The sequence below is a fragment of the Musca vetustissima genome, unplaced genomic scaffold, assembly GCF_032173495.1.
Source record: "Musca vetustissima isolate MV318-11 ecotype Yass unplaced genomic scaffold, APGP_CSIRO_Mvet_v1 utg7569, whole genome shotgun sequence".
Taxonomy (NCBI): domain Eukaryota; kingdom Metazoa; phylum Arthropoda; class Insecta; order Diptera; family Muscidae; genus Musca; species Musca vetustissima.
The window spans coordinates 120,038-143,571 of NW_026880143.1; the positions used below are offsets into that span (position 1 = coordinate 120,038).

Below are 23,534 nucleotides of genomic sequence, written 5' to 3' on the forward strand. Positions count from 1 at the left end.
AAAATACCGGAGAGATGTTAACCTTGTGCAAACGGTTTATCGGACGGGACAGAGAATTTCTTCTAATTAAGAGGAATCTCAAATTCATTCGGATGTTCTCTCGGGGGACTCGTGTAAATTCAATCACAGTTCTCCCTCCAAAGGAGGAGAAAATTGAGAGTAGTCTGAACACAAAGAAGACGATAATGACTGTGACTTCTTATTACTTAATACCCTCCAAGAGATATCTGAGTGTTGAAAAGGATCTGACACCATTCTCCACTGCAAAGATGGGCCTAGGTAGTGTCGAAGTCGGCCCAAAGAACATGCCGTATAAACGATCTATTTTTCTTCAATATAGGAGACTTATTGTCTCTCAATAAGAAACGATCTATTTTTCTTTAATATAGGAGACTTATTGTCTCTCAATTTAGGCGGTCCATTGTCACAAAGAGGACAATGATGTACATAATAAATTGAGAGGAAGTGAGCGTAACTGAGAATTCATCACTAAAAATGATTGACGAAAAGAGAAAAAAGAGAACATGTGTTAACCACGTTTCTTAAAGTAGGCTTTTCGGCAGTTTTGGACATCTATGCTCAATGCCCTCCAAGGGATCTCTGAGTGTTGAAAAGGACCTGACACCATCCTTCACTGCGAAGGAGGCCCAAGACAATCTATGCTCAATACCCTCCAAGGGATCTCTGAGTGTTGAAAAGGACTTGACACAATCCTTCTCTGCTAAGAAGGACCAAGGTAGTGTCGATGTCGGCCCGAACGACAGCCCATAGAAACGATCTATTTTTCTTCAATATAGGAGACTTATTGTCCCTCAATTTAGACGGCCTATTGTCACATAGAGGACGATGATGACTGGGACTTTGGACCAATCAGTACACTCCAAGGGATCTGTGAGTGTTGAAAAGGCTGCACTGCGAAGGGAGAGCCAAGGTAGTGTCGATGTCGGAGAAACTCATTGTCCATCAATTTGGACGCCCTATTGTCTCTCAATAAAAACGATAAATTTTTACTTTATAAAAATGGCCTATTGGCCGAACAAAAAAGGTGACATTGTAGTCCTCTTTAAAGGCGACTTTTTAGGACTATATTAAGGTGACCTATTGTAAGGCGAACAGTTTTTAAAAAATGAAAATAGATGACAAAAAGAAAAAAGTATATTTTTTAAAAAAATATGTATAAAATCAGATAAAAAGTCCGAAGCGAATAATCTTAGGATATTTATATAAGGAACAAAGCAGATATGTTGAGCTATGTCTACTATGTTTTCCAAGGATATTTTGCCAACCATAGGCTACAAAGAATAGTAAATTACTATCGCTTTTGAAGGAATATTTCGGTAAAATATAAAAAAAATGAAAAGATGGATTTCTTTATATTAGGAAAACATAGAATTCATAATATCAAATAATAGCCAATTAGGTTGCAAAACGTGTCCAGAACCCGTGAAAATATCAAAATTTTTTAATTAATTTAATTAATTTTAATAATTAATAAATTTTTAAGAGAAATTTATTCATTTAGAACTCAACATATAAAATAACAGATAATGTGTCCAAATATCCTGAAAATACCGAAAATGTGGGTAGTTATATGGTTTTTCCTGCTAAGATTCGGACCCCTTTTAGGAATATTTCACTGAAATTTTGATAAAATTTATTCATTAATTTGTTTTAATTTACAAAAATAAAAAAAGGTTTTAGAAATATATGTATATGATAATGATGACAGATTATAGAAAAATATGACATATAAAGGACATACATTTTATAGATGACACCCAGTTAAAATATATGATCGTCATCGAAAAAAGAGGACGTATAGTCGTCACCCCTTACCTACCGTCTCTTAATCAGCCTTATTCTGGATATTTGCTAGGGAGATATCTCGCATGTAAAAAATTTTCGCTTTCACATTCTCGCCTTATTCTGAATGAATAGGGAGATGCCAAGGTAGATATACAAGGTAGCCGCATCGGCGAATTTCTACAACAAACATCGGTTGTTGTATTTTGATATGTCAAAAATATTTTGCCAAAACAAACAGATTGACATGATTTTTTTACACAAATTCTTGTAGAAAATGTTAAAAAGTATTAAAAAGCTCTTCGAAATTCGGAGATTTTCATTTATAATTTTGTTTTTTAATTTTTTGGTTCAACATTAGACAACATTTTTAAAAATTTGTCCAACAGCTGGGCCGATGGGGCTACCTTATTAAATATACCTTGGGAGATGCAAAAATGCGAGATGCAGATTCGAGTTTTCGAAAATGGTGGTTGAAAAAAAGATTCGTGTTGCCATATCGTAAATTAAGTTGCAATGTGTGTGGCCATATTCTAATTTAAGTTGCAATGTGTGTTGCCCCATTGTAATTTAATTGTGTAACATTTTTCAATATATTTTTTATTGATTTTTGTTATTAAAAATTGTTACTTTTTATTGTTATTTAAACTATATAGAAATACAAATGTGAAATATCAAGAATCCGCTGTATAAATGCTTTGTAATTAAAAGAAAATAAATTAAAGTTTGAAAATATGGCAACCTACAATATGGCATGTGAAACAGCTGTTCATTGTTTGATGCAGTTTGGTGCAACAACTACAATAGATTACAAATAAAAGAACATTTTTTTATGATGGCAAAAACACAACGAATAATAGGAAGAAATCTGCGATTTCATTATTTATTTAACAGTTTATTATTTCACTACATAATTGTGTGCCTTTTTATTTAATTTATTATCTCCCCAAATTCTTAAAGTGGACTGTTATGTTATGATTTGCTTAAAAAAAATTAGTTCTTTCATAATTTTTATTTAAGTTTTTCACTGTTAAGCGGCTCATCAGGCAAATTTGGGTTTTCCATAATTTTTAAAAATTTTTTTTTTCTTGAGAGACAGAACCTCACCCAAAGTGTCTGTATTTCGCCTCCAAAATGCATCAAACTCCACTTAAATATTCCTTATTACCTCCATACATTCCTTGGTAATACTTGGTTCAGCATGCATCGTTATCAATAGGATTTCCAATGGCATTTTACTGGTTGTTTTCCAGTTTAAAATTAGCTTACTATCATTTATAATATTCTAAATCGTCATAGAATAAGTATTGTGAAAATATTTTTCAAAACATAGTTATTACTTATGTTTTTGTAGTCAACTTCCTTTAAATTTATTAGCGAAAAATTTCGCACAAAATTTCATCTCATTCTCCTACTCCCTGTAATTCAGAATACCTAATTTTTCCCCAATGCGGATTTTTTCGCTTTCGAACTTCATTCAGAATAAGGCGAAAGCGAGAATGCGAAAAAAATTCACAGGAAAATGTTGTTCAGAATAAGCCGAAGGGGAAGAGCGAGTAAATTCACATGGAATTGACATCCAGAATAAGGCTGAATAATGACAATTGGCCATTGTCTCTTAATAATAACGATTGGGCGTCTGTATAGATGAATTATTGTCCTCTATACAGTTGTACGGTAGATTGTAAAGACCTCTCTCTCATTGACGGGAAATAAAATCGACCTATTGATCATGTAAATTATTCTTTACTATTTTTTAAATATATCCCTTCCTCAATTGCATTAAAATAAAACTCCCATATTTTTTATTTTTGTAATAAATACTTTTCGTTATTATTTTTTGTTGTTGTTGTTTCATTCTAAATTCCAATTAAGAATATGTCTACATTTTATTTGTTTTCGTCTCTCGTTTCGTTAATTTTATTGTTATGTTCGGAATCTTTTAAAAACACTTTTTGTTTTTTGTTTTGTAACGCAATTTTATCAAAATTATAAACAAAAACAAAAAAAGACTATATAATTTTATGATTTTTCTATTTTGATTTCGAATATTTATTTTTTGGGGGTTGTGTTGGGGCGGGGACGATAGATGATATTTTAGTTTGTATGTATGTGGTTTTGTGGCGTAGTAGTAGTTTTGTTGATAGTTAAGATTTGTTTTAGTTGTTGTCTATGTTTTTATTGTTTGTTTATATTTATTTTATGTGTATTTTTATTTTCCTTTTGTATGTGGATGCATTTTTTTGAAGGTATAAAAAAAGTTTTTTAGGTTATGCAAAAAATAAAAAAAATTTTATATAAAAAAATAAAAATAAACATATATAAAAAATAAGTATAACCAACTCAATATATTACAAAAACGTATTTTTTATATATATATAGATACTGTATATTAATTTTTTATGTATAAATATATTTTTTGTTTTGCTTTTTTATCGTTTGTTATAGCATAATTTGCAAAAAAATATTCGTTATATATAATATTAATAATAATAATTAAATAACCGTAATATATAATATTATTAATGTATAAGTATTCGATTTGTTTTTATATGCATGTATATAAATATGTATGTAGTTCAGTGTTTATTTTTTTGGATAGCAAACTCTTATTCGATCCGTCTTCTTCTTCTTTTGTTGTAATGTAATCTCCTCAAATTTTCTGTCTGGTGTTGTCCAAGAGAGTTAGGAGAGCCAGCGAGCGAGATGAGATCAATGTTTTGCAATGTCTCCAAATGATTATGAAATGTGAAAAATGTTGTGTGGGTGGCCAGATGACAGACATACCGACAGGACAGTAGGAAGAAATTGCATGATCTGTTTTTGTCTCAACACACATGTCTCACATTTTCTCTTTTTCACACGGAAAAATCTCACGCAAGCAAGCACACCATTCTCACAGGCCCATACACACACACACGCATACTATTGCACAAAATCTCTTAGTCGGTTTCTTCCACCACATGGTTCGTTCTTCGTCTGTTTTGTTCTTGTTTTTTAGGTATGCTGCTCCGAAAATATGGACAATATTGATCGTAATGAATGTCACTGTTGATTTCCCTCGTTCATAAGTTGAGCACTGAATGATAATTCATCCTAAAATTAGATTACATGTTACAATATTATACAACAAATAGCTATAACACACACACATAGAAATATATTTTTTTTAAATATAGAAATTATTTACAAAAATTAGAGAGAGAAATGCAAATATGTATATAAAAAATTTATGAATACAGTTTGATTTTTCTTTTTGGGTTTATTGAGATCTTACATCGAACATGTCTTTAAATGAAGATGATTCATTGCCAAATGGACTGGGTGAACGAGATTCTGAATAATTTAGTTCCGATTGCTGGTCATGCATTGTGCTTTTCTGCATTACTCCTATAAGAGCAATAATAATATGAATTAATAAAAAACAAAGAAAAAAGGCATTTAGAGGACAAAAAACAAAAGCAAGAAATTTAAAAAAATCCCTTTTGACTGTCCAACTTACCATTATTGTGACCTATTTTTAATTGGCGGAATTGTTTCAAGGATGCCATATCCGGTTGTATCATACTTAACAATTGACTACGAGATTCATTAGGACTCTCAATGGAGGTTGGCAGATCTAATAGGCGTTGATTTTGTATACCATCGCCGGGACCCATGTGCGATATATGATTAAAGTTGGTGGGCGCTGAAATCATTTTTGATCTTCTGTCCGTACTAGAAGAAGATGATGGGGAAAAAGGGAGAGAGAAAAATACATATTAGAAATTTCAAATGTTATTATAAAAGAAAGAAATATATAGGGGAGTTAGATAAATGCAGCAGAAGGAGGAGACAGTTTTTAATAATTTTCCCGCAGATGAAGGTTAATAGGTTCTGCATAAAAAAAAACAATATATTAATTGTTTATACCCTTCTCCACAAAAGGAAACAAGATAGACCCATGGTTCATTTTGAGAATATGTATAGAATCACTTTCTGAGTCGATTTATGCATGTCCGTCCGTCCGCCTGTCCATCTGTTGATGTTAAATTGTAAACAAACAAAGTACAGGTCGTATTTATCATCCGATTTGGATGAAATTAACACAGCTCATTTATTTGTCCCTATATATCTTTCGATATGCACGAAATTTGGTACAGCGCATTAAATTAAGTCTAGAATGATGTGTGCTAAGTTTCGTGAAAATCGGTTCACATTTAAATATAGATCCCATATATATATTATGTTTCAGTCCGATTTGCACGAAATTTTAGCTGAATTGAGTTGGTTCAGATTTAAATATAGATCCCATATATATTTTCGTCCGATTTAATGTAAATGGTGCACCAAAGACCAAAGTCTTTCGATTTGCACGAAATTTTAGCTGAATTGAGTTTTTCTACAAACATTTGCAAAAATGTAATTTTCTACTAATAAATTGAATATTTTTGTTAGAAAAAAAAATTAGCTGAATTGAGAAAATTTTAGCTGAATTATGTTTTCCTTACAAAAGTTTAGCTGAATTGAGTTATTCAACAAAAAATTGCTGAATTGTGTTTTTCTTAATTGTTTTCCTAATAAATCAAGTTTTTTTGTTACAAAAAAATTAGCGGAATTGTGAAAATTGTACCGGAATTAGGTTTTTTTCTTACAAACCTTATCTGAATTGAGTTTTTTCTACAAAAAATTTCGCTGAATTGTGTTTTTCTTAATTCTAATTGAGCATTTTTGTTAGAAAAAAATAGTTGAATGGAGAACATTTTAGCTGAATTAGGTTTTTTCTAACAACACCTTAGCTGAATTGAGTTTTTATACAAAAAAATTGGCTAATTGTGTTTTTTTACAGAAAAAAGTTTGCTGAATAAAGTTATTCTTTATGGAACGCATGCTGAATTGAGTTTTTCATTAGAAAAGAAAGATAGCTGAATCGAGATTTTCTACAGAAAAAAATTAGCTGAATTGAATTTTTCTTCAATAAATTTTCAACTAAATTGCATTTTCTTTAGAAAAAATTTGCTATAAAAATTTTATTTTCTACAGAAAAAAAATTGAATTTTCTACTAAAGAAACAGAAAAAATTAGCTGAATTAATTGCTAAATGTTGTTTTCCTACAGGAAAAAGTTTGCTGAATAAAGTTTTTCTTTATTGAAGTAAGCTGAATTGAGTTTTTCGTTTGAAAAACTTGGTTTATTTTGGGGGTTCTAAAGAAAAACTTAGCTGAATCGAGATTTTCTATCAGAAAAAAAGTTGAGATTTTTTTTAGAAATGTTCAACTAAATTGCATTTCTTTGGAAAAGGTTTGCCTAATTGAATTTTTCTCTATGAAAATTTTACTAAATTGAATTTTCTACAGAAACATTTAGCTGAAGATTTTTTTGTGAATAAAGTTTTTCTTTTTTTATAACGAATTTTATATTTTGAGTCACGATCAGATGTGATCAATATCATATTGTATTATGTTTACCGTTAGAGAATTTTTATAGGAATAAAAAAAAAAATATTTTTACAAATGTGAAACATGTAAATTACAAAGCATATATTGTTATTTTTTTAATATTTCGAAACACAGTAGTAATTTGTTCAACATATCGATCCTCAACCACAAATTTTAAAAGAAAAAAAACTGTACTTACTTTTTAATAGTTTTATTGATTTCTCTCATGGAAAATCGACGCTTGGTATTGACACCACTAATCCGTTTGAGATTCTTTGACTGGAAGAGACCCTCTGCAAAAATTACAAAATATTTAATTTACAACAATAATAACAACACTAACATCAAAATTCCTCTCTTCCAACTCACTTGTGTGTATATTAGCCAAATATACCACATAGGGTGTATCATTTATGTGAGTCAACACAATATTACCCTGTTGACTGAGAGGCGAAGAACGTTTCAAACCCAACGACTGTACCCATTCAGCTGTTTGGGTATTGAATATATCTAAATGGGTTTCGGAAAATACCAATAAATGGCCATCGGAATATGCTGTAAAAAATATGAAAGAAACCATTAATATCTTCCTATAGAAATTTCCATAAATTACACATTTGCATTACTCACTTATATGCGTTGGCAGGGCTGGATACATAATTTCACGATCTCGTGATTTACGTCCCTGTAAATCAACATATATGGCCAGTGTTTGAAACACCAGCAAATATTCACCGTAACCACCACCGGCACATTGAATTTCAATGACACGTATTGCATCCACACCAGAATAATTGAGAAAGGCACACAACTGATTTTCAGGATGTATTAGAGCTACAAAACAAAGAAATAAAATATGAAAAAATATCTATATATGTATAACATGCTTCAAAGGTTTCCCTCTCTCCCTCTCTCATACTTACACATTGCTGTTGCTTCTCCCTGCAGCAAATATGCCGTAAAACCACTTTGATGACCAATCACCAAACGCATATCCGACAATATTTGAACACACTGTACCGTATAGGCCACGGTAAATTCACACATTTTCTGATGACGCAGGCGATTACGATTAATCTCGTAGACTATGATCTGTGTCTGATTTGTGGGTCGCTTTAGGGCCACCACAAAACAATATACCACCGCCGGTATACGTTTTATAATACCCGTACATGCGGCAACACAATTTTTCGAATCGACCACCTTTATCCATTCGACATCGCTACACTCGAGCGCACGTATCGGCAATAGACGTATGTGTCGCTGTTTACCGCACAACAATACCAATATATGTTCCTCTTCGATATACCAGATTTGTAAGATTTTTTTACTATCACCAATACGTGCGATTTCATATTGTTCGAAATTAATACAATAAAGGCCATCATCGGTGCCGAGTAACAATTGATCGGGGTAGACAATTAGGGCGCTGAGAGCATTACGCATCAGCGCCAAAGAACTATCGAGAATTTCATTGACCTTATAGATGGCGGTATTGGGTAAATTGTTACGCTTCAAGATGCGATGCAGTTCACTTAGGGCCACAACCCATTTGGTTTTTTCCGATTCATTATCGGCCAGCATAAGGGTGTTTAGGCATGGACCACCTTCAATGAGAGAGGTTTTTATCTGAAAATAAAAAAAAATAAATGTACACAAATTAATATCTGTTAAATAATAAAAATACAACTTAGGGACTTTGGTGGACGATTTACATTAAATCGGACGAAAATATATATGGGAGCTAGATCTACATCTGAACCGATTTTCACGAAGCTTGACACACATCATCCTAGACTTAGTTTAGTACGCTTTGCCAAATTTCGTGCAAATCGAAACATATATAGAGACTTTGGTACATCATTTACATTAAATCGGACGAAAATATATATAGGAGCTATATTTAAATGTGAACCCATTTTCAAGAAATTTGACACACATTATTGTAGACTCAAGTAAGTACGCTATGCCAAATTTCGTGGAAATCGAAAGATAGGGATAGGGACTTTGGTGGACCATTTACCTTTAATCGGTCGAACATATATATGGGAGCTATATCTAAATCTGAACCGATTTTCAAGAACATTTTCACACATCATTCTAGACTCAATTCAGTACGCTGTGCCAAATTTCGTGCGAATCGAAAGATATATAGGGACTTTGGTACACAATTTACATTAATTCGGACGAAAATATATATGGGAGCTATATCTAAATCTGAACCGATTTTAACCAATTTTGAAAATAAATATTTTTCGTGGTTAGTTTTTTTAAAGCTTACCTTGAAAATACATGGCACATCTTTTTTGGCTGCATGAATGACATCACTTTCCCTCACGCTGGTCACGGCAAACTCCGTGTCTCTCATATCCAATACCTGCGACACATTAACACATGGCAGGGCACTGCGATCCGCCGATATGTCATACAAGAACAGCTTAAAGTCACACACCACCACAAATTGTCGCACCCAACCGCGTTTGACAACACCCTGTTTGGGCACCTTAACATAACCCTCATAGGCTGTGCCAATGCCACGTGTTGGATCGATACCCAGTGGCCGTTTGGTTTGATCATTTGGTACTGGACATATAGTAGGAACCTTTTGACAACAATTTGTGTGGCAGGCAAAACCGCAAATCTCACACACCACCCCTTGGCGGGTGAGACCAACCATTAGGGATGTGCAGTGATTACATTTGGTAGGACTGCTAAAGGTACGAACCAGAAATTGATGGATTTTTTGTTTATGCATGCTTGGGGTTTGTTGCTGCGATTGCTGCTGCTGAAGATGATGGGTGTCTGTTGATTTACAACTCAAATTACTTTTGGAACTGGCATTTCGTATAAGCATTTTGTTACCCTCATCTGGTCCGCCATAGGATAGATTGTGTTCGGGTGACAAGTTCATGGGATAGCTGCCGCCATAGGCCATTTGACCGCCACTTTGACGTTGATCGGAGGCTGAGGCGGCTGCTGTTGATGAGCCGGCCGCTGCCGCTGAATCATCCGAAAAGAATATGTTCGAGGAGGAGTTCATCTAAGACGAGAGAGAGAGACGAATTATTATTTTTATAAAACTCAAAATAAATTAACAAAAAATAATAATAACTTACCACAGTATCACCCATTGATAGGCCACATATATTGGGATCTGATTCCTTGAACATAGCTGCCGCTTCTTTATTGAAATAATTATATGATACCTGTGAATTGGATCTTTCCAGAACTGCATTTGGAGGAGGATTTGCATTTTGATTTGATTGATTTTTTTTTTGGTATGCGGATGGATGGATAGCCGTTGATGTTTTGCAAAGAAATGCACACACGCACACACACACACACGTATTGTTATGTTGTTTTGTGCAAGCAGATGATGAATTTTTTTGGGTGTGATTGGGTGAGGGATTGTTTGGATGAAACGGTTGGATGGGTGGATGAATGAATGGACGAGTTTACCAAACAAACGGGGGTGGGTGGGTGTTTGATATAAAAAAATTCAAATAAATGAAAAAAGAACAAAAATACAAATATATTTAGTTACATAAAAACAACAAGAACATTTGAACAATGGACAAAATATTTGATGTGATTGGGAAAAAATGTTTTCTATTTTTTTGAAAGCAGAAAAATTTCCACAAGTTTTATTTATTTGCTTTTTCTCTTTTTGTTTTTGTTTTAATCCCAATGAAGAAGAGTGTAATGTGTTGTGTAAAAACTGCAATGATTAAAAAATCTTTTATTTTGCATTCCAGGGGATTTTTGGGGTAGAGAATTATTAGCCTAAAATTGCAATGCTGTTTTGTGGGGGGTCATATTTTATTGTACCAATTTATCTAAAATATGGTAGTAAAGACGAACATTTATTTTTTGTCACATACAATTTCAGAATGGATTTGGATTTCCTGTTCAAATGGCCAGAAATTATTTTTTTTAGTTTTTCGATTGCATTCATAAAATATTGAGACGTTTTTTTGTCATAAAAAGTTTAATTATTGGTTCCGATGATAAGATGATAATGAATTACTCTCTTCTCTGCACTCTCTTTTACTTTTAGATTTTTTGAGGTTATGTAGATGTTAAATTGTAAAAAAAGTACAGGTCGCATTTATGATCCGATTTGGATGAAATTTGCCACAGCTCACTTCTTTGGCCCAAGGACGAACCCTATTGAAATTAAAAAAAAAATCGGTTCAGATTTGGATATAGCTCCCATATATATTTAGTCCGATTTAAGGTGAATGGTGCGCCAAAGTCCCTAAATATCTCTCAGATTTAAATATGGCTAACGGCTCCAAAGTCCATGTTCTTTTGAAAAGGCGACGTGTGTTAGGAGACTATGTATGTACCTTAACTGATGAAGGGTATTTCCTTACTTGTTTTTTTTTCATGTTCTTTTGAAAAGGCGACGTGTGTTAGGAGACTATGTATGTACCTTAACTGATGAAGGGTATTTCCTTACTTGTTTTTTTTTTTTAATTTGTGAGGTTAGGTCAATTGTTTTATGCCTATCTGCGACGAATTCAGCAAACATTTTGATTTCTTTTTTTTTTTTTGTTGAGGTTATGTTCAAAAGATTGTCTTTTTGTGAGGTTAGGTTAATCTTTCTATTAATAAAAACGAAAAAAATCTGCGAAGAAATCAGTAAATATTTTGAATTTTTGTCAAGAAACTAGTAAAAATAATTTTTTTAATCTTTCTATCATTAAAATTGGAAAAAAATGCAAAAAATTCAGCAAACATTTATTTCTTGTCAAGGAACTAATAAAACCATTTTTTTTGAGGTTATGTCCAAAAATAATTTTTTTAAGATTAGTTTGAAAAAAAATGTAAAAATTCGGAAGGAAAAATTTTGATTTCATGTCAAGAAACTAGTAAAAATATAATTTTAAGGTTTGATTTTTTTTTTGTGGTTAAATATTTTTAATTTTTTTAATTTATAAGGTTCAATATGTAGACTTTTTAACTTTGTGAGGTTAGGTTGATCCTTCTATCATTAAAATTCGAAAAAATGCGATGAATTCAGCAAAAATTTTGATTTCAAGAAACTAATAAAAATATTTTTTTTTATTGAGGTTATGTCCAAAATAAATATTTTCTTCTTTTGATGATTATGTCCAAAATTATTTATATATTATTATTATTATTTTTTTAGGCTATGTCCAAAATCATTTTCTGGTAAAACTGGTAAAAAAATACTGTTTTAGTTTGCTATTTTTGAGGTTATGTTTAAAATGTTTATTTTTGTGAGGTTAAGTTAATCCTTTTAACATTGACAATGAAAACAAACAAAATTCTGCAAAGAACTCAGCAAACATTTTGACATAATGTCAAAAAGCCAATTCAAGTGATTCAGTCTCACCAATATTTGGTTTATATTTTATGTGAGGTTAGGTTGAAAATATTTAAAATTTTCGATATTTTCATTTAAAAAAGGTTAAAAATTAAACTTAAAGAGCTTAATGGCATGATTGATTGTGGCCATGATCTGCAGGGTGGTACTGTGATGAATGTTATGCTTTCAGCAATTATCAGCAGCTGGGTCAGGATTTCTGCTGCTTTTTGTCTTTGAAGGATTTCACAAAGAGGATATAAAAAACACTTAACAAAGGAGCAAAAAGCAAAAGAACACAATACAATACAAAACGAAACATTTTTTTTAAGGTTTTGTGGAAAGCGTTAGGTTTTTTGTGGCTTACGCTCATGCTGTAAGGGATGAGGCAAGAGGGGCGGTGGTTCCAATTCCTAGGCTCCCAAAACAAACAAAAAAATACATTACCAGCTTTAAGGACATTTTGGTTTTGTCTTTTGGTCTAAAAAAAAAACTCTTCAAGACATTTTTGAACGAGACCTAACCGTCAAGGATGAGAAGAGGATGTGCAAAAATGCATACAAAACCTACCTAGGTTTTTTTTGTGGCCGACGCTCATGCTCATGGTGAAAAGAAAATAGCTCGAGCTGAGGTTGCAATGATGAAATAATGTGTTGAGAGATAGAGGCAAAAAAGGGTGAAAGACAAATTTCCAAGAAAGCAGAATGACTTGCTTCAAAGCTGAAAGAAGAGGGTAAGCCGCGTAAATGAATGATGATGATTTCTGTTGCCGATCAAAGTGAACCATGTTAAGGAACATGGTGCAGTCTTGAAGATTAAGCCGACAGTGGGCAAAGGCGTTGCGCGAAGCCGAAGGTCTGAATATGTTATCAGCCGTTTTATAAGCAGTCAATTGAGGATGGTTCTGGCAGACAAAGGTGCTACCTTTGGGCAGTTTTCTTTTTAACGGTCCGGTCGTTCGTTCGTTTTGTCATATTTTTGAGCAAAGAAACACTTAAGACATTTTTGATGCTTTTTTTCAATGAAAATGAAGTTTTTAGTTTTTTTTTTTGTGATATAATTTGAAAAGTTTTTTTTTTTTTTGTTAACAACAAATAACAACGGTATATAAATAGTTTTTTTTTATAGATAGATAATACAATTCAATGGGAGAAGAGAGAGAGGGCGGATGGATACTATTGTACTTAAGTGCTTGCTTTCATGGGCTCCAAAAATTGTTTCTATTATTAATATTATTACGATAATGATTATTATTTTTTATTGTTATTAGTATTATTATTGTATTGTATTATTGCGCAAGAAGAGATACAACATGCCAAGAAAACATGAAGTAAATCCAACCCAGGTGTAGACTTTATTATTTTGTGTTTTTATTGCTTCTTTCATAGATTGTTTTTTGTTGTTGTTTGATGCAGTTGCTGTTGCACAAATAATAGGTGGTGATGCAGAACAAGAAGAAGAACAAGAGGTTGGAAGAATATTGACATCACCACTTGGACTTGGGCTGATTGGTGGAGTGCTGGTGGTATTGCTAGCCGGTAAAGATGTGGCATTTAAAAGTAGTAAATCGTTTCTGTTGTCATCATCATCGTTAAGGTCGTTGTTGTGGTCGTTGTTCATCGTCATCACATGTCGTTGCCTAATTACATTCGCTGATTCAACTTCTGACATGGGCTGTTGTTGGTTCATAATGCTAATATCAGCAGAAGAAGAGTAACTGAGAGGAGGAGGCTCACTGTTGTTGTTGTCCCCGATTTTTGTATTACTACTATTATTACTAGAATTTAGAAATTGTTCCTGGGTACGCGTATACTGATTACACCTGGCACACACATTAAATTTTGAACGATTTGGTTTTCTATCGTTAGGATTATTGGTATTCGTCGTATTTCTTTCCAAATTCTCATCGACATTAGCCTCAACTACGATGGGGGCTTTATTGGTTTATTTTTAATTGTTTGTATTTATGTTTCGTATTTTTTTTGTTGGTAATGAGAGAAAGAAAATAAATCAAAATAAAAAAATCAAAATTTAATTTTTTTGTTTTCAAAAAATGAAACAAAAATCATAGCATGTGAGGAGGCCAAACTCATGGTGTGAGTGAACGATTTTCAAAAAAACGAAACATTTTTTTCATGCACTTCATTCATAGCCAGCTTAGAGAGTGTCAGAGTAGGAGTAGTATTAGAGAGCATCGCATCAACAAGCAAACAGTTTTTAATTGGCATTTTTAGCTTTCAATTGTCATGGTATTGCCAACAATAACAACAACATAGGTGATATTTTTTCTTCATTGGGGGGTTAAGACAAAACTTTTTCCAAAAAAAAACACATTTTGTGAGTCTAACACAATAATTCATCAAAAATAGTTTTTTTTTAATAAAACAAATTAATGCAGCTTTTTTGTTGGTCGTGTATATAAAAAAATATTAAATTATTTTTGTACTTACATCCCTTGGAAGACTCCAAACCTTTCTGCAGTTCTCTTAATTGATTTTCCTTAAAATGTAACTCATACATGGCCGATTCACAACGTTTGCGATAATCATTCAAATCTCTGCAAGAAGAAGAACAAGGAAATTAATAGATTTGATTTTAATAGGATGTGAATTTAGATTTTTTTTATTATTTAATATTTAAATAAATATATATATAAATATATTAAGGTCCCACATAAGGCGGGGATTTTTTAAAAATATTTGTTAAGCTCCTACATAAGGCGTGGGGGTGGCGTAGGGGTTGATAGATACCAAGCAACGGCTCTGATTGGCTTTAACATGGCGAAGTCCAGGCTTATCTTAGTCCCTCTTTCATCTCAATTGTGGACACTTTTCATCAAATAAACTCAAGCAGATTCAACGTAACTATTCGGCGACCTATCAGGAATTAGTATACTGAAATGTATGCCGAAGTTATACCATAAACTTTACGTTAAGGAAACTCAATAAAATTCAACGACCCTATTCGGTGACCTACCAAGAATTTGAATACGGAAAAGTATGCAGATGTTATACCATTACCTTTAAGTCAAAGAAACTCAATCTAATTGAACGTAACTATTTGGCGACTTACCAAGTATTAGAATGCAGTAAAATATGCGGAATTTATACCATTGTTTTTATGTCGAAGAAACTCAATCAAAGAAAAAAATGTCAAAGCTCCAAAAACTTCATTCAAAACTGGTGGCCAGATGCTGGTAAGCAGCATGCACCAGCTGATTAGTACAATTTGGCTAGAGGAATGCATGTCCAATGATTGGAACCTCAGCATCATGTGTACCGTGTACAAGACGTTATGTACCAACTATAGAGGAATAAGTCTCCTTCCCATCGCATATAAAGTGCTATCTAGCGTACTGTGTGAACGACTGAAGCCAATGGTCAATGACATTATTGGACCACACCAATGCGGCTTCGGGCCTGGCAAATCCACCATTAACCAGATTTTCACTCTGCGCCAAATCCTGGAAAAACTCCACGAAAAACACATCGACACATTCCACCTATTCGTCGACTATAATGCCGCATTCGACAGCCCTATCCGTTCAGAAGTGTGTAAAGCCATGTCTGCGTTTGGTATTCCTGAAAAATTAATACGCCTATGCAGGAAAACTTTAACTGGCACCAGATCAGCAGTTAAAGTCGAATGACATCAGTTTTGAAATTCGGAGAAGGAAATGGTTGGCCAACAGATGCGCTACTATGGACTGAGCAAACAACTCAAAAGCAAGGCCACCTCCCGGCAGACCAAACTCACACTCTACAAGACGCTGATACTACCCGTGCTGTTATATGAATCTGAAGCATGGGTACTTGCGCAAACAGATGAGGCAGCTCTTGGAGTGTTTGAGAGAAAAATTCCCCGAAAGATCTATGGGCCGATCTGCGTTGATGATGAATATCGTCGTCGAATGAACAATGGGTTGTACCAGCTATTCTCGGTTATTGGCATTGTTAGACGTATCGAGCTGCAGCGACTACGTTGGATAGGTCTTGTTGTGAGAGCGGATGAAGATGCATAAAAGCGAACCAGCTGATTGTTCACGCAGAAGGGGAAGACCACGAATAAGATGGAAAGTTCTAGTGGAAGACAACATTGCCGAATATGGTCTTTCAATTGCGCAAAAGATATTAATATTAAGGTCCTACATAAGTCGTGGATTTTTTAAAACATGACTGGGATTGCCGAAAGGCTTCATTTTTGTATTTGTCTTTCTACTTACTTTTGTGTGGCCATTAGTTCAGCACGAGTTTTACTCAATTCATCAGATATAGCTGCCTTTGCTTGTATCTCAGATTGCAAAGAGGACTGCAAATTAAGCAATTCCATTTTATCCAATTTTTGGGATCGACGATTACGCCAATTTTTATTATTATCGTTGTTCTTTTTATAGAATGGTCCTGAAAGAAGAAATGAAACAACAACAAAATTAAAAAATTAATTGTAAAGACATTTTAAACAAACCGAAATTAAAAATCAATTTTATGAGAGCTACATACATATATATAAATCGGAATCAATTTAACTCAAATTTGATACACGTTCTTCAAAAACTTAATTCGAAACGCTATGCAAAATAAAAATAACCCATACCAGAATGTTTTAGATATTCCAATTCTTCGGTCATTTTTGTGGCCAAGGCTTGTAGATAACTGCGGGCATCCTTTTCATCCGATACCCATTGGATAATTTCCGACATTTGTTTTTCCCATTGGCAAATGGCTTGACGTTTCGATCTGCAACAAAGAATCCACAATTATATTACAAAAAAAAAAAAGAGAAAACCCAAAAATATAAAACCTACTTCAGTTCCTCAATATTATCCTCATATTCACTGTGCTTAGCCTGCATTTGTAAACTCTTTTGATTTTGTATTTCCATTTCCATGAGCAGCCGTTGTTTTTCCTCTATCCACATATTACGATCCTTGTCATAATCCTCCTTCAGCTCACTAATCGTATCGGTTGTATCGCTCAGCGTTTCCATTTTACTATTTTCGTATTTTTCACGTGACTGCTGCAGTTCGTTGAGCAGTGTCTCTTGATATTTTTCCGCCTCTTTCAGCTGTTCGCGCAATGCCGATATTTCGAGATTATATCGTGCCTGTTGTTGATTTAACTTTTCGGTACATTGAATTTCAATACGTTCAATTTCGTAACGTGTTGCATCCGAATTGAAATTGTTAGCTGCAACACTACTGGCCGATGATGAATACGCCGAGGAGGCATCGGAATTTTTCTTTTTGTTCAATTCCTCCTGCAGTTGGCGACAAAATTCTTCTGTGCGTTCGCGTTGTTTCTTTTCCGTGGCAATGTCGGTGAGGGCATCTTCCATGCGCATTTCCAATTCACGGCGACTTTTATCGGATTTTCTCAAATCCTGGCGCAATTGATCGATTTTTTTCATTACTGTTTCCAGTTCTTCTTCTTTGTCACGCACCTACACAAAAATTGTTCATTATTATTATTGGGTTTTGTAATATTTTAATTTTTTTCAATTTACATACCTGCCGTGATAACTTCTGTTTTTGACTCCGCAATTCCGATAACTTATCCGTGACCTCTGAATATTCCATCATGGCCAGATTTCTTTGGCTTATTGCATCTTTAAGTTCGGCATCCTGTTGTTTTATTCGATCCAAGGCATCATTGTATTCCTTGATGATTTCCAATTTTTCGCGTTTCAATTCGTTTAGCTCCTTATCCAGCTCTTGCAGCCGTGCCTTGGACACACCGCTGTCCATCTCTTTATCACCTGAGGAGTTAGTGCTATTACTATCTAATTCTTGTTTCTTTTTGGTAAATATTTTCAATTCGTTGAGAATTTGGCGTGTACATTCGGGAGAGAGATTCTTTTCGTTAAGTAATTCCTGTTTGAGGGTATTATAGAATGACCGATCAAATCCATCTATACTGTCCTCCTTGTTCGACGACGTCGTCGTTGTGTTTGATGTTAGGCTGCTGATGTCCAATTTACCCAAATCGGACATGCAACTGTTCTGGGTAAAGGTGAAACCAACAAAGGGTAAATGAAATCCCGAAAAGGCAGGATTGGCGGCAGGCGGTACTGAGTCACTGTGACGTATTGTATTGTCGTCCACATCGAAATTGGAAGTATCTGTGGGACTGTCCACATCGGGGACATAGGGTGCCGGTCCCAAACGAATATTGTCCCAATCCAAACCCTCAAACCAGGGATGGGCTTTGAAATCCTCAATGCCATTGCGGCCCAAACGAAATTCGGGAGCACATATTAAACGCCGTATTAAATCTTTGGCTGCATCTGATACCTTTGTTATGCCATCCTCCGGCGGGAAATCAAAACAATTTTGATGATTCATAATTTTGCCATAGGTCTCGACCAGACTTTCCGCATAAAATGGTGTCTCGCCATACAACATTTCGTACATACACACACCCAGCGACCACCAATCGCATTCGGCACCATATCGCCCCTGGCCATCTTCCATGGCCCTTAATATTTCGGGCGAGATATAATCCGGTGTACCAACTGCCACATTCGATTGGACTTTGCCATCGGCACCCAAACGTAGACAAGAACCAAAATCGGCCAAACGTATATGGCCATTGACATCAATGACCAAGTTGTCGGGTTTTATGTCACGATGGACATAACGCAACTGATGTATACTATGGATGGCCAATATTATTTCGGCTATATAAAACTTAGCCATATCTTCGGGTAGGCGATCTTCGAATTTGCTTAGCAAGGTTAAGAGATCGCCACCGCAATAATAATCCATAACTAAATACTGTAAGGAACAGAAAAAAAAACAACAAAAAGGAATTTAAATCAATTTCCAATTTGGAGGAGTTCAAGGCAAATCTACTTACCAAATTGGTGTCATCTTGAAAGGCATAGTGTAAATTTGTTATCCACTGGCGATCACCATAGACCAAGACATCACGTTCCTCTCGAAAGCAGGCTGTTTCGGCCCGCTTCAACATTTCCCATTTATTCAGAATTTTCATGGCATATATTTTCTGGGTACTTATCATGCGTACCACACACACTTCGCCAAAAGCACCGCGTCCAATGATTTTAATAATTTCAAAATCATCGCGGGATAAACGTAACTTCTTAACCAAAGAAACCACGGGTTTAGCTGCAAACCAAAACAAAAAATGCGCACTTGTTAGAATAGAAAATCTACAGGGGTGACAAATTTACAGCATTTTCCAAAAAGAGGTGTTATTTTAGTATTCAAGAAAAAAATTGTAAAAGATCCAATCAGCAAAGACACGATGTTGTTGATGACTTCTATAAGACGAAGAAGGCCTCCAGCTCTTCTATAGGAGGAATATCGCATGTGTAAACAGTTCCGGAGACGTCACTCTATCATTGGGGACTCCCTGTTTTACTCTATTGGTCTTTGGCTTCTTGTTTTTGAATTTCACGTCCGACTGACTCCTGATCTTATCTCAGATAGCTTTGGATCGTGCGAGGACAGTGGGGACTATCGAATATAATATTGGTATAATAAGTGGCCAGAATTATGGGCCTTCACATTCAAAGGTAATTATTTGCGCAGTTTTTCAAATTTAGAAGACCATATTCGGCAATGTTGTCTTCCACTTGATCCATCTTATTCGTGGCCTTCCCATTCTGCGTGAACCATCAGCTGGTTCGCTTTTTTATGACTTTTGGGCTGGAGCATCTTCATCCATTCTCACAACATGACCTAGCCAACGTAGTCACTGCAGCTCAATACGTCTAACAATGCCGATGTCCGAGAAGAGATGATACAACTCATGATTTATTCGACGGCGATATTAACTGTCAACCCAGATCGTCCCATAGATTTTTCGGAGAATTTTTCTCTGAAACACTCCAAGAACTACCCATGCTTCGGACTCAGACCATAGTAGCATCTGTTGGCCAACACTATCCTTCTCCGAATTTTGAAAACTGATGTCTTTCGTTTTGTTTATGGCGGTACCAAAGTATATAAAATATTTGACTACCTCGAAGATGTAGTTCACAGTTGGTCCGAGTCTTGGTCATCAACTTGGCCTTCTCGCCGTTTACTGCCAGACCCACTTTGGCAGACTCCTTCTCAATTTATTCAAAGGTGGCTGTTACCGCTCTTAATGTTCGACCTTTCGAGCCTTAGTTACCGGGGACAAAATCGCCCTCTAAGATACACCTTGGCAGGCGTTTTTTAATTGGCTTCATCGGGTAATATTAAGGTAGCTAACGGCAAATTGGGGACCTTGTATAGATGCTTTAGTTCTATTGGTTCATCCAGTTGCTTTGACATCAAAAAAAAAAAAAAAAACCATTAGGACCAAGGGCCTTGGATGATTTTACGCTGGCAGCTTTGAATGACTTCAGTAGCGGAACTAACCTGCGACTTTTCTTAGCATTGGGTAATATTAAGGTAGCTAACGGCAAATTGGGGACGCTTTAGTCCTAGTGGTTCATCCAGTTGCTTAAACATCCCCAAAGCGCCATGGATGATTCTTTTACGCTTCTACATGCTTGTGTATTTCAATGGGTCGCTTCAGGGGTTATCCTCCCATTCCAAATTTCAAGAAAAAGAATATCTTCAAAACTGACAACAACGCCGAAATACCGGCCTAATTCAAAATAACACACAGTTCTTGGAAAATGTCCTGTAAAAACAACAACAACAAAAAAATGACGTTGGTGTCATGACGGAACTTACCAATTTTTATAAAATCTGATACAGTCTTCTCTCTTCTAAGCGATGAATTAGAACATTCATCGTAGAGCAACAGTAAGGCATCCAAGAGGGTCTCCACCGATATTGCTTTGCCATGGGGGAAATTTTCCTCATCGCTGATAATACCACCGCCATTATCCCTATCCTTATTGTCGTCGGCCACAACTTGTGACATGCCATGTTCCAATATAACCGATTCGAGTATTTTCAATCGCCTTGTACATGACGATTCTTCAAGAGATTCTAGAGAGCAGGTGGAGAAGGAGGAGGAAAAACACACACAAAATATAAATAAATTAATACCAAATAAAATACACTACATTAAATATGTATATTAATTTTGTGTTGTGTTGTTTTTTTTTTTTTTTCATTGGTTCACAGTAGACAAAAATGGTGTCGTCGTTTTCGTTGTCTTGTCTTTTTTTCATAGTTGGGATGGATATGTCTAAATATACATATATAGCTGTTGTGTGTACATATATATATGTACGTGTTTTTTTTTTCTTTTTTGGGGACAAACATCACACACTCATATTGTGTCTTTTTGGATATACCAAGGGAGTTCCTCCATCAATATTAGATTTTACAATGTTGCAGTTTATGGGTTTATGTGGCTGTCAATGTGCCTCTGACCCCAATCTATATATGTATATATTTTGTATGCATTCCCCCAAAACGGTGGAATTCATTTTCATATTTTTTTTTCACTTTTTTTCATTTTGTTCATTCATTCATTGTTTCTTCATCGATGTCGTCGTCGTTGTCGCGGCTGCAAGCACAGCAGGCGTCAAGGGGGTGAATTTTCTTTCATGCCAATAATATTTTGCTATTATGTAGGCGTGTGTAAACTCGCAAACACTCTCAAAATGCAGTTTTTCAACACATTCACTGTTTCGTTTTGTTAATTCTTTTATTTCGAGTATTTTCGCATAATATTTACCACAAAATTCTGACATTTTTTTATTTCACATTTGACGTTCTTTCTTTATATACATTAATTTGTTCTTTCTTTTGATGAGATTAGGTCTATGATCTAAATCTATAGTCAAATCGATTTTCGTGTCAACTATCGAATCGATTAATCGTGGAGGAAGACTTCTTTTTTTCAATTCGTTCGGCAACAATCGATTATTGTGGTAGTAGTAATCGATTGATTTGCTGTCAAATGTGTTATTGATGAATCGGGTGTAGCAAGAGACGGCAACATTGATATTGAAGAATTTCATAAGTGGCATGGCGACTCATCAATTTAACAAACTAATAAAACAAATGGTCTGTTCCCGTACTGCAAGAATCTACCAAATTTTATTATTGTCTTCGATATCATAAAGGAAAAATTGTTGTCGTAGTAAAAAATGGCAGATTCTTGTAGTACGGGATCAGAACAAAATTGTTTCATTATTATGTAAAGCGACCAGTGGGTCGATTCAGTAACTTATAACGATCCGACAATCGACAATTTTGTCTACACATAAAATCGTTTGCAGTAACGAAAATGTTATTCTGTAAAAATGTAGACAAATTGCCGATAAACTTTCAAAAAGCTTTTAATTTTGAACATTTTAAAAACAAAATACATACAAATTCAGAACAAAACAAGGCATGTTCAATATTGAAAAATATTTGTCGATAATTTAACTTCGAATATTTTGGTGTTGTTTATTAACAAAATTTTTAACAATTGTTGTTAAAAACTGTTATAGAATTGAAATATTGTTTATTTTGTCTTTATAATATTTTATCGATTTGAGAATTGTTTAAATTTGATAGTGAATCGACCCACTGGTTTTGAAAATGAAAATAGATGACAAAAAGAAAAAATAAATTTTTAATAAAAATAATAATAGTTCCGTTCCGTTCCAGAACCTAAAAGAATCTACTCATTTTACATGTTTTGCAATTTTTTTTCTCGAAAACAGTTTCTCAACCCACAAAACTGGTAAAACATTGAATCAAATTTAAGAGAGCACAAGACAAAATGGCTTTCTCTTTGTAAACTATTTACTCGAGAAATTTGGCCGAGTAAAAATGGCAAACAGGAATGCCTACTTCTGATTGGCTGTTGTGTTGATTTTGAAGTATTGCCATCTAACTTTGGCATATTTACTAGATTTGTGTTCCCGAACATTTCAAATTATTTTTTACTCTGAGAGCAACTTTGAAATGTTTCCCTTTTACTAGATTTACTATTAAAAAAGTACTGGAACAGACCAATTGTGTGTATAAAACGTACATTTAGATTTACTTATAAATATACAAAATGAGTTAAAAAGTC

General features: G+C 34.3%; 1 protein-coding gene across 1 annotated transcript; it reads right to left on the reverse strand.

Annotated features, from left to right (window-relative positions):
* Positions 1-4,789: 4,789 nt before the first annotated feature.
* On the reverse strand, positions 4,790-22,315 carry LOC133325538 (serine/threonine-protein kinase Genghis Khan). Its single transcript, XM_061534277.1, has 17 exons — positions 22,200-22,315; positions 21,242-21,502; positions 19,407-19,678; positions 18,059-19,324; positions 17,357-17,991; positions 17,146-17,288; positions 16,775-16,952; positions 15,003-15,109; positions 10,337-10,449; positions 9,502-10,260; positions 8,144-8,849; positions 7,851-8,054; positions 7,590-7,775; positions 7,420-7,513; positions 5,306-5,520; positions 5,081-5,193; positions 4,790-4,899 (listed from the first exon to the last, which is right to left on the reverse strand). Exons 1-17 carry the CDS (start codon positions 22,213-22,215, stop codon positions 4,849-4,851), a joined length of 5,319 nt encoding a protein of 1,772 aa, XP_061390261.1. The 5' UTR covers positions 22,216-22,315; the 3' UTR covers positions 4,790-4,848.
* Positions 22,316-23,534: the final 1,219 nt, after the last annotated feature.